Here is a 15,000-nt window from a genome sequence, read left to right on the forward strand (position 1 = left end):
CCTCCCTCCCGCCCGCCCTCCCGCCTCCCGCGCGCGCTCCCCCCCCTCCCTCCCCCTCCCTCCCCCTCTATCCTTCTTCTACCAAACCACATGGTCCCTCCATTAAGATTCAGTTCCACATCCCGAGGAACACACAAGTATAACACACATGAATACAGCCACGCACAGCGCACACACTAATGCCCCCGTGCACACAGGTTGGACACACCACAGACACACGCACACACACACACACACCACACACATACACACATTTGCTGAACACATTCTTTGTATGGCAGTAGCAGCCCACCACTGGCTGAATGAAACTGTCATATTGCATAAGAGGTAGGTGGGGGAGGGGGGAGCAGTCTCTTTGTCAAGTGGCTGAGCAATGTTTGCTGACACCACAGTTTTTCGTGCAAACTTTTAAATGAGTTTAAGATAGTCATTGGATTGGATCAAGTGTTTGTCGCTGCATCGGAGAGTTGTGCGCTGTGTGTGGCAAACCCCACGAGGAAATGACACCTTGTACAGATCTTGTCGTTTGTGTTTCGATAAAGGGTACCACAATGAGTGACGTCATAGGCGGTGCGCACTAGTTCTAACAGGTGACACTAGCAGACACAGCTCTTTGCCACTATTCCTTCTGAGGCTGTGACGTCCATGCATTTTGGGTTGATGTTGCTGGTGACTCTGTAATACCCTGTGAGGGAGTCACAGCCCTCACCGGTCTGACACCTTCTGGGTCCCATGATCCAGGGGTGGACAAGCTGGTGTTCCATGGGAGATGTTTGAGCGTGTGGGTCGTGGAATGCCTGGACTTGGAGACGACGGAAGAATTGATCTCCTCGCGTCGCGTTGAGCAGCATTGAGGGTTGGGTGGAGGTGGATGGGGGGGGGGGGGGGGTTTGGCCTCGGGCTGGTGGAGCTGATGGCGAAGGGTGTGGGGGGGAAGGACTTGTGTCACGTCGCGAGGTGAAGTGAGGCAGGAGATGGAAAAAGAGAAACAAAGGGCAGCACAGTGCCTGTAGGAACGTTGCTCATGGAACCGTGGCTGAGGAACTACGGAGCACGGAGCAGGTCCTGCTGCGTCTCCGGCGTGAGCCTGGAAACGTGCACGGAGAGAGTGAGAGAGAGAGAGAGAGGGAAGATAATGGCTGTTTATGATGGTATGATATCACTTGTCCAGATAGAGCGATCAGCCAAGCCGTCTGAGTGAAAACAGGCAGGGCTGTGGTCTGCTCCGCACTGGGAGAGAATCTGAAAAATGTCGGGACGGCTTCCAATACTCAATCCCTTCACAGGCACCTACTATGTGGGCCAGGAGTTCCACATTCTCCGTCCGGCGGAGCATTGTTCAATACAAGCGCTAGAATAACCTCAAAGCAACACAAACACACTTCTCGCACCGGTACAACCTGACAGTGTCGTGAGAACAGATGGGTGGTCAAAGTGTGGACGGGACGGAGCATAAAAAGGGAAAGCTTTGTCCATGATTAGAATTGCGTTGTTGTTATGTGCAATATTTATCAGTATTATCACTACTACTACTACTGCACTGGGTAGTGCGTCAGATAATGAAATTCCTTCCTCATGAATGGGAATATGAGAGCCTAATGGTGAACCAAAGAGGAAGGAAGGAGGTTAAAGCAACAGTAGGGCGCCGTAGCCAAGGCAGACGCTTCCTGATCGGTTAGCAAAACACTCGGAGCTCTTCACCTGCGACCTCCTCTGGGCCTCCTTCAGGTCCTCAATAGACCTGCTGGGAGTCCAGCTAGATCTCAGGCAAAGGACCCTTTCTAAGGGGAAGGATGGTGAAGAGGCAAGGACTTGAGATGGTTCAGGGTTCGATCCCCAATTCTGTAGCTATCCTTGAGAAAAACCCTGCATAACAGAGGTGAGGATTTTGCTCAAGGCTAGCTATGCAGTGTCCTGGAGAACCAGTGGATTTTGGTCTTAAAGTCAATGCGATTTCGGTTTTCGTCCCATTTATTAAGACCAGTGGGGTCCCCTTGGAGACGGGGGGGAAATCATATCCAAATAAATCACTGCTGCCTTGCTTCTCTGACTTACCAGAACACAGTTGCCGCCGCCATCTGCGGAAATTCGTTGACTCTGCCAAGCGTATTTTCCGCACGCAAGCCTGCTGACCAGTTTATCGGTACCTGTCATTCGTCACCAGTCGCCCCGGGCGATGGCGTGTCCTAAATGACTGACTGGTAATAGGCTGGTGTGATTGGCATTTACATCACGATCCTGGCATCCCATAGGGCAAATTTGATCCAGACATAATGATATTCTGCAACCATCCTGCAGCCCTTTTCATTAGAGAGTTATTCTTTGAATTGGATTCATGTCGCTAACAAGATGGCGTGTACAACATTCGAAAAGTGTGGGAAACCGGCCCATGCAAACCACTCAGAAATCAAATTATTCGCCTTCTATTTGACTTTCCGCAAAAATTGCATTCACTTGATCACAAATGCCAAATAATGTCAAGGTTGAGTTTTTCTCATTGACGGTTCTTCCACCGTACAACCTGCACTCCTCTCCTCTGATCATGTTAATGTCAGAGGCGCAGGGAGATTCGCTTGCGGCGGGCATTACCGACAGCCGATCGATACGCAGACCCAACAGAAAACGAGGAATCAATATCGAAGCGGAAAAATAAATACCAAACGAATAAACAGATAAGAGACAGGTATCACAGCCACGCCATGTCCCCCATTTGGATCTATGGATAACCACTTCATCACTAACACATATTAATATAACAGTTTACAGAACACTAGAAGGAAACAATCGATACTGAATTGATGCAAAATCCTTTTTACGAAATCCTGAATTGTACCCCCCCACACATGCACAGAATGTAGTTGCTTTGCTGTTACCTCTGTTTCTGGCTGTGTTTGGTTCTTAGAGCAGGAGGGACACAACAAAACAATGTGTGGATTCTTGTGTTCGGCTGCCAATGCACTAGTGGTTGGGAGGCCCTTGGTTTCTCTTGAGTGTGGCCATAATGAAGTATTATGGGGAATGTTCTCTCTCTCGGTCTGCTGGTCTGTCTCCCTGTCTGTGAGTGTGTGTCTCTCACACTCTTGCTCTCCCTCTTTCCCTCTCTCTCTCTCTCTCTCTCTCTCTCTCTCTCTCTCTCTCTCTCTCTCGCACTCTCTCTCTTGCGTTACACAGCCATAAGTCCCCAAGAACAAAGTGTCTGCCCCTCACTTTCGTGCAAAGCTAAGCGGGCGCCAGATAGACTAAGTGAATCAAGCCCCATTCCCCTTTCTCCACTCCATACTGAAGTACCAACAGCACCCAGTAGGTGAATCAAGCCCAACGCAAAGTGTTTACGTCTCCAACTATAAGCCCTAGCCCTCATGTCAGTCCTAATGAGGAGGATGATGAGGGCTCTGGGGGCCAACTAAATGTCGCCTTACTCTGTTGACAACCGAAGACATTGGAGCATTTTGACTCAATTGTCCGCCAAAAGTCGCTTACACACGATTAGCCAGTGTTGCGCTCTCCATGTCCTTACGCAACGTGTGGCCGTCTTCCAGAGCCGTAGAGCGGCCGTTAAAACACTGAGGCAGAGGCACAGCCAGCCCCGGGCGTAATCCGTTAGACGCCACTCACAGTGAGGACCCCGGCCCTGTCTGGGTAGGGGCCGCTGTCGGCTCTCTCCCACTACGAGCGTGTGACGTGTGACGGACTGGGGTCAGGCCAGGGGAGACGGAGGGGAGACGGCGGCAGACTCGTACTGTAAACAGCGTCTCCGTGTGCCGCTCCCAGCCCTTATCTGGGGCGGCTAGTGGCCCGGTCGAGGCCATGCGGGACCGAAACCTGTCAGACGGTATACTCTGTTTTTCCTGCCTTCGCACCTTCCGTCCGTCCGTCTGTCCGTCCGTGCCGTTTTTTTCCACACACACGCTGTGCACATGTGTTTTCATTGGTCGGCCTGGCTGTTGAAATAACCTACGCACATGGTTATGTTTTGTCACTATGTCATGACATGTATATTTTTCACTTTATTTCCGCGCTCTGCTGTGTCAGAAACCTCCAGTCGTCACTCAATGTCATCGCCCCCTGCGTGTTTACTTCGCCCGCGCGTGTGAGGCCGCACTCCGCCTTCTGCCACTAACAAAACGGGGAAAAGGTCCAGGTTTTTTAGTCTTTCGCAGAATTGTGAGTCAGCCATCTGGATTAGCGAAAAACACGCAGGGGCTCGGCGAATGAGAACAGCTACATGAGTCTGTCGAAGCGTGTGTTTTTCCTGGGAAGCACTCTTTTTTTAGTGTGCAATGTGTGTGTCACTGGGTTCCTTTTTGATGAAGCAGCAAGAAAGTTAATGCAACGGCAAAACAAACCCCTTCTCTAAACCCTGCTCTCCACCACAGCCTGATCTACTGGATAACAGACTCCCTCCCTGCCTACGTCACTGCCTCCTTTAAGTCTCTCTCTCTCTCTCTCCCCCTCTGCGTCCACCTCTGCGTCTTCGTGGTAGGGAAGAAGAAGGGGAGGAGCCAGAGAGCGGGGGAGGAGCAACGCGGGAGGAGGAACGCCATCCGGCTGACCGACTCGTACACGGTGGAGACGGTGGTGGTGGCCGACACGGACATGGTCCGGTACCACGGCGCCGAGGCCGCCCGCCGCTTCCTGCTGACCGTCATGAACATGGTGAGGTCACCAGCCTGTACCAGGGGGAGGGGGGGGAGTGACGGGTGGAACCGCCTCACTCCCGAACCGCTGTGCCCACTGGAGCCGAAGGGCCGCAGGGAAGTCAGAGTAGAGTCGCTTCCTGGGAGAGACGTGTGAGTTGAGGTGCAGAGGGGCCGGACTCTTCTGGAATGATCTGGAACCCGGGCAGAGGGCAGTAACACTATGAATGTACAGGCACGCACGCACGCACATACACACGCACATACACACGCACACACACACACACACACGCACACACACACACACACATACTGTACACGCACACACACACACACACACACACACTTACACACATACACACACAGACATACGCACACACACGCACGGATCCGATTTGTGGATCCGATAGCGCTCCTTATAAAGGTGTTAGACGCATCCGGACTGGTGGGAGAGCCCTGGGGCAAACCTCGGTCCAACTGTTATAGATTGCAGCCAAACTGCCACACGATACGTCCAACCGTAATGGATTGAGTGTCAACTGAACGCGGTCTTCATCCCCCCTGGCAGGTGTACAACATGTTCCACCACCAGAGCCTGGGTGTGAGGATCAACATCCGCATCACGAAGCTGGTGCTGCTCCACAGCCGACCGGTAAGTCTTTGACCCCTGACCCCTCTGACCTCTGGGAACCCCCCCCTGTTAACCCTCCTCCACTTCCCCAGACAACTCCCCCCGAGCCACCAGGCTGTCAGCAGATGCTACCGCCCACCTGAGTATTTATATTTATGAGCCTCTGTGGTTTAATTGCTGAATGTGGACGTGTGCATGTGTGTGTGTGTGTGTGTGTGTGTGTGTGTGTGTGTGTGTGTGTGTGTGTGTGTGTGTGCGTGTGTTTCTCTGTGGTTGTGTATAAAAGTCTGCAAGGCTCCACATTTCTCCTTGGATGTGTAGGTCATTGTTTGTGTTTGTGTATGAAGTGTTTTTCAGTAATCCAGTACTAAAAATATGGTCGTAAATCGTCTGGAGAAATGCTGACGGGTCTCAACGTTTATTCAACCAGACAATGCTTCATTTTAACTCCGAAACAAGGACAGTCCTCGGTCTCGACAGGGTTTTGTTTAGCTAGCTAATTACCGCTAACTCACAAAGGTATTGTCCTTGGTCTGCCATTAAGGCGAACCAGATGCTGACGGCGGCCTCTGAGGTTTTTACATTTTGTTTGTATCCCAAATGAGGTCAATAACATCTGGGGACCTCTCCTGCTAGGTACCTCATGAGACAGAGGCCAGGGCAGTGGTTCCCCACTCTTTTGTGCGCAAATCCCTATTAAGTTCTGGAAATTCTTTCATTTTCATGGGCTGGTTATAGTTATTCTCGTATCGTTTTAACCCTATAATATGTCAGCCTGTAACATCTGTCCCAGGTGACGTGTGCACATTGTACCACACACACTGTGATTTGTAGCAGTTTGCTGCGCATCAAGGCAGTCGGTTCAGATCTTCATGAGACCTTTCAGACCTATCTCAATGAAACGTATCTATTTCTTAGACGTCAGCAATGTCCCACGACCCCATCTGAATATCATGTACCGACTGACTGAAGGACACACACACTAACACACACAGACTCAATTATACAGACACACACCCTCAAATACACACACACACGCAATCACTGACATACACATACACCCTGACACATACACTTGTAAATACAAACACACACACACACACACAGGCACGCACGCACGCACGCACGCACGCACGCACGCACACACGCACACACACACACACACACACACACACACACACACACACACACACACACACACACACACACACACACACACACACACACACACACAAGCACTTGGTTTAGCTGGCTGTCCCTCAAGTAGGATTATCTGCCTTTCTCTTTTTGATTACCGTACATTAATTCGACCAACTTTGTCTCACCTAAAGCGTCTAAAGCATTGGCCCCCCTAGAGTCGGGAGTCTCCAACGTTCTCCCGTCTTGTGGTTCCTCAGGACAGGCTGAAGGTGGGCCACCACGGGGAGCGCTCGCTGGAGAGCTTCTGCAACTGGCAGTACCACGAGTACGGCGGCGCCCGTTACCTAGGCAACAACCATGTGCCCGGCGGCCGCGACGACATCCCGCCCGTGGACACCGGCGTGCTGGTCACCAGGTAACACACACACACACACACACACACACGCACACACACGCACACACACACACACACACACACACACACACACACACACACACACACACACACACACACACACACACACACACACACACACACGAACACACACACATGAACATACACACACACACACACACACACACACACACACACACACACACACGCAAGCACACACGCAAGCACACACTCAAAAAAGATGACTCACCTAGCAATTTATAACGGGCCTTCCTAACCACAACAATCACAGTGAACAGAGGGCCTACGATCAGGGTTAAAGTCGGCATTTTGTTCTCTTGCAGAGTGAGGGGGTTGAAGACATGGGATTTTTGCCGCCCTGGGAGGGCAAAGATATTTTCAAAGCGCTTTGATAAAATTTGGCCCGACTTGCGTCGTTGGGGGGGCAGAGACTGAAATTGGCGAAAACGGCGGGAACAGCAGAATGGGATGAAACAAACGGCCTGTTTTCATCGCAACGGGTTCGGTTTCTTATCATTTCAAATGGCTTAAATGGCTGCTTAACTTTTAACCAAAGCGGCTACGTAGTGCTTTTCGTCTAAAACAATCCTTGAAATGGCCACCTAATTCAAAACGACTGCACCGTTCTTCAGAAAGGGGTCGATTATTCCAGCATCTATCATCCAAATCTACTTTGTGGATCTCAGTCCCGTCCACGTGAGCCAACGTGTTCCCCCGGGATTTGGCACGTTTTTGGCGGCGATAACCGGAGAGTAGAGACTTCCCGTGTGTGTACCCCCTCCTGCTCCAACGATGTCTAGTGTGGAGCACGGACCCGACGGCAAGGCAAGACTGATCGTCAAGTTCAGACGTGTAGCCCTTTCCTCCTATACCTAGACAACCTGCAGACACACACAGACAGACACACAGACACACACACACACACACACACACACCCACACAACCTCCCTTCACACCCCCTTGACTCCCACCGTGTGTATCTGGCACTACATGACACATCCTTAATTTAGGATTATCTCTTATTACCTGCTGTCATCTGGAGGGTGTGCGTGTGTGTGTTCCTGGGGAGGAGAGAGAGGGGGAGGATGGTGAAAGGAGCTCTATTGTTTGAAGGAGGAGCAGCACCCATGTCGCCTGTCAGTTCATATCCTGTCCTGCACGGTCTGAGGTGGGAGACAGCACGACCCCACACACAAGAGAGGGGGTTTGTTTGCAGGGTTGGCCTGTTTCCCAACATGATGTCTCTCTCTCTCGCTCGCTCGCTCTCTCTCTCTCTCTCTCTCTCTCTCTCTCTCTCTCTCTCTCTCTCTCTCTCTCTCTCTACTCTCTCTCTCTCTCTCTCTCTCTCTCTCTCTCTCTCTCTCTCTCTCTCTCTCTCTCTGTCAATCTTTCTATCTCTCTCTCTCTGTACTTCTCTCTCTCTATACTTGGTGTACTTGGTGTTAGGCGGCGGAGTCATAAAGTAGGTCTCCGAGGTTGCAATCAGTACAAGAGCAGGTGGCAGCTTCCTATGAGGTGTGTGCGCGTGCGTGTGTGTACGTGCGTGTGTTTGTATGGGTCAGCGTGTGCACACTGACTCACACATGTCTTTATGTAAGCCGACTGAACTTCAGGTTATATTCATTCATCTGCAACATGTCTCCTTATTGGCTGTCTCTCAGAGCTGCTGATAGTAGGATATTTAATACCAACCCCCCCATCCCAGATGATTTCATCTCTCCCCTATATAGAATGTCTTATAACAAGGCCAGGGCACACACAATCGCCACCATTGTGTAGGCCACACATTGCAGTTTTGTACTCGTTTCTGCCTCTGATTTATTAGACGTGTAGACTGGTGTTTGACAGATGGTATTTCAGATTAACTTCAAACAGCCCTTTAGATTAATCCTGATCTGTTGAGTGCGTCTCTACCTGTTCTGAGCACTGGGGGAGATTGAGTCTCTCCAAGGCCCAAGGCATCAAGGCATAGCCCGGTTTGTACGAGGATTCGGTCTGAATGTTCCTGGAAGGAACGCTGAAGTATGGATAGGGGATTGCAATGGAAAATATGCCAGCATGCTTTGTGGAGCGTGATGAGGAATGAATGATTAAGAAGCTACTGCTAGATGTAAACATAGGTTGGGTTAGGGTGGGAGGTTGGCGTGCGCGAGGTGAACTACCAGTTTGTATTTGATTCAAAACAGAAGCTTCTGGAATTCCACACTTTTGGTTTGACCCGAACTGAAGTGTAAGTTGTATGCTGTATTTGAATTGATCTGCAATATTAAAAATGTTGTGAGCACCAAGTCCATTTAATCCGGTCGCACTGAAACGCTTGGGAAATGCAAGCCTTCAATGCAAGTATTCAAGGGCCTTCACTTCAAGCTACAATCATAAATTCCCGTGTGATACATTCAAGCATTGTTCCGCCTGTTTGAATCACAATAATGATTGCTCGAGTATTGGGGCGGCGCTGAACTCACATGCCCTTAAAGGTGTTAAAGGATACCTGATTTAATGAGAGACATGCTGAATCAAATCTTGTTCATGGGGAACACTTTACAATAAGGGTACAATAATTAACCATTAATTAACATTTCTTAATGCGGTAATAAGCCTTAAAGAACAATGAACTATGAACTATTAGCTAACATGAATGCTTGATTGACCTCTGCATGTTGACCACTGCACGAGATAAACAGTATATATAGTTAATAGTATCATATAATATTGATACTATTATATGATACTATTTTCTCTACAGCTGTGTTCTACTTTAGGAAGAGTAGTGGCCAGGCTGGTCTCTCTCTCTCTCTCTCTCTCTCTCTCTCTCTCTCTCTCTCTCTCTCTCTCTGGCTCCCACTCTTTTGATGCTCCATTCTGTCTCTGCCTACAGCAGCTCCACAAATCGATACCCCCTCTGCGGGCTCCGCACCAAGAGGGCGTCAGATACAGTGAAAACACCCGCTAGACTCTGGCCAATTAGCTCTCAGATTCCAGTGCAACTTGCCATGTTAGCTGCCTGCATGTCTGCATGGCCGTCACTGGTAATTAGACCAGAAGATAGAGAGGGAGATAGAGAGAGAGAGAGAGAGAGAGAGAGAGAGAGAGAGAGAGAGAGAGAGAGAGAGAGAGAGAGAGAGAGAGAGAGAGAGAGAGAGAGAGAGAGAGAGAGAGAGAGAGAGAGAGAGAGAGACATAAGACAGTCACATAACTGTCTTGGGCAGGGCGATATGGAAGAATTCCCTCAATTGCACATCATCGGAATCCAGAAGTTCATGAAACGATGGAGTAATTTGAGGTCAGGGTTTTGAAGGTCACTATCTGATCTTTCACGGATGACAGATTCCCCACTTGAAGCCGTCCTGAGTATGTCATTGTTTCGTTGTTCTGTCTTTGATTTCCATGTTGTAACGTAACGCTGATGATTTTGATTACACTGGAAGTAAATGTTTTCAGAACAAGCGGTACAAAGATATTTCCCTGCAAATGTTTTTGAGGCATAAACACCGGTAGATGACCCTTCGACGCTACGTCATCCAATCACAAATGAAGCTACGCTATCTTATCTCACCCCCCCCCCCCCCCCCCCCGCCCTCCACCAAGGCCAGTTGCCTGGACTATGAGGGACACACAGCTCAGAAGGCAGAGCGTGATGCAGAGTATTGAACCGCATTTAACTCTGAAACATGTTACTGTTTGAACCTTGAGGGACACCAAGCTAAACCAAGGGCTTGTGTGTGTGTGCGTGTGTGTGTGTGTGTGTGTGTGTGTATGTGTGTATTTGAGTGTGTGTGTGTCTGTATAACTAAGTCTGTGTGTGTGTATGTGTGTCTATTTCACTGTGTGGGTGAATGTTTCAATCTGTGTGTATTTCAGTGTGTGTGTGTGTGTGTGTGTGTGTGTGTGTGTGTGTGTGTGTGTGTGTGTGTGTGTGTGTGTGTGTGTGAGGCCCAATCCCCTGGAGTTCAAAGGCAGTCCTTACTTAAATCCGTCCTGACCTCCCAGATGGCCGCGGCGCTCACCAGACCGGCCGCTTTGAAGGCGGGACCTCGTCCTCTTCAAATACAGTTTCCTCTGTAAAGTTCCCACCGCTCCGCCAAAGCAAACACCCCTGTGTTCTCACACGCTGTCCTCTTAATGACCATCTAAACCTCGCGGCAGGGTCCGACTTCTCTCCGTCGTGCCAATAGCTCCCACTCACTCACCGGGGGATCCCATAGCAAATCTGCCTCAAACTGGGACGGAGAGAGAGGTAAACTGCGCATCCCCCCTTTTGTGAGTCTCGCGAAAAAGAGGCTAAAACCCTCAACGTGCTTCACTCAGCGACCGGCCCCCAGCGTTCGCCGCGGCGCTTAACGACGAACCAGATCCCGATCCGCCCTCCGTTGCATAATGTGATATATTTCGTGACTATGCGGTGCCAAATTCCGCCGTGTTGTACTGGAGAATGGACGGCAGCGCTCCTGTGTTCTCCCCCTGCGTTCCTATCTCCCCCACCAGCTCCGCATCCTTGTGGACAGTGTGGTGAAAGGCGACCGTTAATTTGTCTAATCTTATCTCCCCCTCAAGTCATATTTCTTGTGCAGCCGAACAGATCCTGGGCTCCGGTTCAGCCGCTTGAGGAACCGCGCTGCGTGTGCGATCGTTAACTGTGTTCTCCTCCCGAAACAACTGTACTATACTACACTATACTACACTATACTACACTATACTACACTACACTACACTACACTACACTACACTACACTACACTACACTACACTACACTATACTACACTATACTATACTATACTATACTATACTATACTATACTATACTATACTTTACTGTACTTTGCTATACTCTAAACTACTGTATACTGTACTATATACTAAACTATACTCTATAATCCTCCATGCTGTACTATATACTGTACTGTAGTATATACTTTAACTATACTACTCTATGCTACTACATGCTCTACTATATACTTAACTATACTTTCTACTACGTGCTATACTATACTGCACTATATACTGGGCTATGGTACATTAAACTGCTCTACAATGTACAAAACACTACACTGCTACACTTGACTAAACTGTATTATACTGTACTTTACTACACTACACTACTTTACTACACTGCACTAATCTAGTATATACTACTGTACAATGCTGTACCATTCTATGCTGATGTGCACTGTGCGTGGCCATGGATTTGAACTGTAATCGTTCTGTGAAGGCTGAAGATGCTGAATACACACACACACACACACACACACACACACACACACACACACACACACACACACACACACACACACACACACACACACACACACACACACACACACCCACACGCGCGCGGACATGCACACGCATACACATACACACAACCACAGCACCCCCATAGGCTTTCTGCCTCCACAGTCAAAGCTGGAGTCCACTCGGGGGCCAGAGCGCAGCGCAGCAGAGAAAGGCCATCAAAGTGTTCTGTGACAGTGGGGACAAAGAGCGCCTCACTTTCCCATCAGGGGTAGGCAGTGGGCCTAAAGGGGTCCGTCTGGTCCTCCCCGGGACCCTGCCCAGTCACAGCTTGCCCTCGACGACCCCATGGCAACCACTTAATGCCACCAAACCGAAAATGCCATGTTTGTGTTTGTGGCAACCAGATATGTGTGTCTGTGTATGTGTTTGTGTGTGTTTGTGAGATGGATAATGTTTTTATGTTGATTTAGCATTTTTTTTTTGTATGGTATGTTGTATGTTGTTGTTGATGTTTTTGCACTAATGTGAACGCAGGCATTTTGAACTTGGTGAATTGAGATCCTCCTGTTGTTGTTACTCTTTCAGGACAGACTTCTGCGTTCACAAGGATGAGCCCTGCGACACAGTCGGTGAGTTGCACGGTTATTCTCCTTTTCTGTCCTCTCTATGGGCTGCAGACGTCTGTCACACGGCTGCTGCCTGACCTCCGCCTGCTGAATGTTGTAAACCTGTCACGTACTTATTCACACGCTCCACGTTTGCGAGCATTCAGTGTTTCAGAGACAATTGGTCCAACAGAACAACAACAACACATGCATGGGCCTTAGCTCTGACTTTGTGTAGCATGACCTTAACCATGAATCCATGTCTGAATTCATAACTTGTTTTTTAAGATTTAAAGTTGTTCTGATACTTCGTTCTTTACAGAAACATGATTCATACTTTGCCGACCTCCAACTAAGTTGCTAAAGGAAAATAAATTTCAGTTCTACTCCACTCCCTGCTAACGCCGTTACTAGAGCAATCAGTCACCTAGTCACCCTGTGTTGTCTCTAGGAATGAGTCCCATCCTGCAACGCACGGCAAGGGCCTCGTGTGTGTGAGCCAATCAGAATCGGCAACCACGTGAATATCCCATGGTGCACCAGTCCACCTCGCTGTGGTTCTCAGCAGCCTGAGTGCTGTCAAAGTAGTGTTTGCTTTGTGTTTGTTAGTCTTAACTGAACCTTTAAAGGCTCGTGGCTCTGAGTGATGCCGTCCTCTGAGAACAGCTTCAGACACACCCTGGCCTGTGGATAAAAAAAAACGTCTCGGCGGCCATCGCCACGGTAACGGCATCTCTCCGCTAAGCTCGTCGGAGGCCGCGCTGAGAAAACGTCCAGAAGGCACAGTGTTATTTCAAGTGCGAGCATGTATGCCCTCCAAGTCTAAATAGGTTCTGCTCTTGTTTCTTTACGCATGTACGCTTTTAATGTACCAGAAAACAAAACATTCCGTGGGTGCCGCTTCATACGAGGCCAATCCATCACGTTCATCCCATAACAACGGCCCGAAGAGGAATAACAGAGACAGACTTTTACAAAGCGTTACTGTTTTCTCTGCCTCCGGCTCTGGGTGGGGGTAAGACAGAGAGTTTCTGCCTTAGTGTCTCCTTACAAAAGCATTATCTGCAGTTTAAAACTAGTGCGGTGCTCTTGTGCTCCCAACATAAATAGCCGCTAAATGACCAATGTCTGTACAGAGATCAAGGTCATTTGTTTTAATGTATTCTCGTGTAGACCTGCCGGGTCTCTCTCTGTATCTCTGCTGTTTCTGCTCTGCTGTGGGCCGGGTAAGGGGTTTCGCTTTCCTCACATCATCCTTTGGTATGATGCTGCCCTGCCAAACGGCCGGAGCGGTCACCCGGTCCAACATGGTCCTGGGGACCGGTGTTGTGTAACGAACAAGACTTCCCGGCTGCTGTTTTCGACCGAACGTGGAACTGAGGATTTCACCCCAGCTTCGTCTCTGTAGGCAGATATAAGTTGCCGGGGATGCAAACACACACACACGCACACACAGCAGGCACGCAAACACACACACACAAACGCAAACGTTACATTTTGTCACTTTTATCCAACGCAACTTCAAAATGTGCAATAAAAATTAAGTGCGAGAATCATGTACATCAAGTACATAAAACTTTCAAATAAGGAAAGTAGGAAACTATTGTTAGTGCGACATAAACGAGACAAGAGATCTATACAGTTCTTAATGATCATTCCTTAAATAATAATGAAGGTTTTGATTTGTATGATTATTTTAACACACTATCTTTTTCATACACACACACACACACGTACACACACAAACTCCACTAGAGAGGACTCCATATGTGTGGCCTGGTTCTCTCCCTTCTCCTTGTTTCCTTCCAAAGCATTAGAGAGCAGTCATGTCTTCTCTATATCATCTCAGCTCATAAAACAACAATCCCTGTGTGAGAGCTGGGGGCAGACAGCTCTGAAGGGGAGAGGAGATCCCCCCTTCAGAGGCTTCGGCAGACGCAGAAGCCCTCCCAGAAACCTGGACGCATCCGCAAGAACAGGAACGCACGGCTCATCTCCTTGATCAGCTGGATCTTTCCACCTCACTTTGGTGTGTGTGTGTGTGCAATTGTGTGTACCTTTGAGAAGGATCAAGGGATGTCTGACTTCCTTTTCATCCAGGCATCCAGGAAGGAGCTGTGATTCAATCTTCTTATCAGACCAAACATGGGAGTGTGTTTTGCGTGTCTGTTTGTGTGCCAGCGCGCGTGTGTGCAGGTGTGTGTCTGTGTCTGTGTATGTCGTGTGTCTGCATGTGTGTGTGTGTGTGTGTATGTGTGTGTGCATATGTAGATATACTCGCCGCTATACAAACAACATTCTCCTCTGCTTTTGTATTCGATGTTGTACTGGGATCATC

The 15,000-nt window shown here is 49.1% G+C and overlaps 1 protein-coding gene across 2 annotated transcripts in view; it reads left to right on the forward strand.

Annotated features, from left to right (window-relative positions):
- adamts17 (ADAM metallopeptidase with thrombospondin type 1 motif, 17) overlaps positions 1 to 15,000 on the forward strand; it is a 75,863-nt gene that overhangs the window by 6,879 nt on the left and 53,984 nt on the right. For both annotated transcript variants that reach the window (XM_056608567.1, XM_056608568.1), the window contains exons 4-7: positions 4,484 to 4,656; positions 5,206 to 5,289; positions 6,666 to 6,823; positions 12,643 to 12,686. In XM_056608567.1, the coding sequence (XP_056464542.1) occupies positions 4,484 to 4,656; positions 5,206 to 5,289; positions 6,666 to 6,823; positions 12,643 to 12,686 (459 nt within the window). The remainder of the gene's footprint in view (positions 1 to 4,483; positions 4,657 to 5,205; positions 5,290 to 6,665; positions 6,824 to 12,642; positions 12,687 to 15,000) is intronic.

Source organism: Gadus chalcogrammus, chromosome 14 (genome assembly GCF_026213295.1).
Source record: "Gadus chalcogrammus isolate NIFS_2021 chromosome 14, NIFS_Gcha_1.0, whole genome shotgun sequence".
Taxonomy (NCBI): domain Eukaryota; kingdom Metazoa; phylum Chordata; class Actinopteri; order Gadiformes; family Gadidae; genus Gadus; species Gadus chalcogrammus.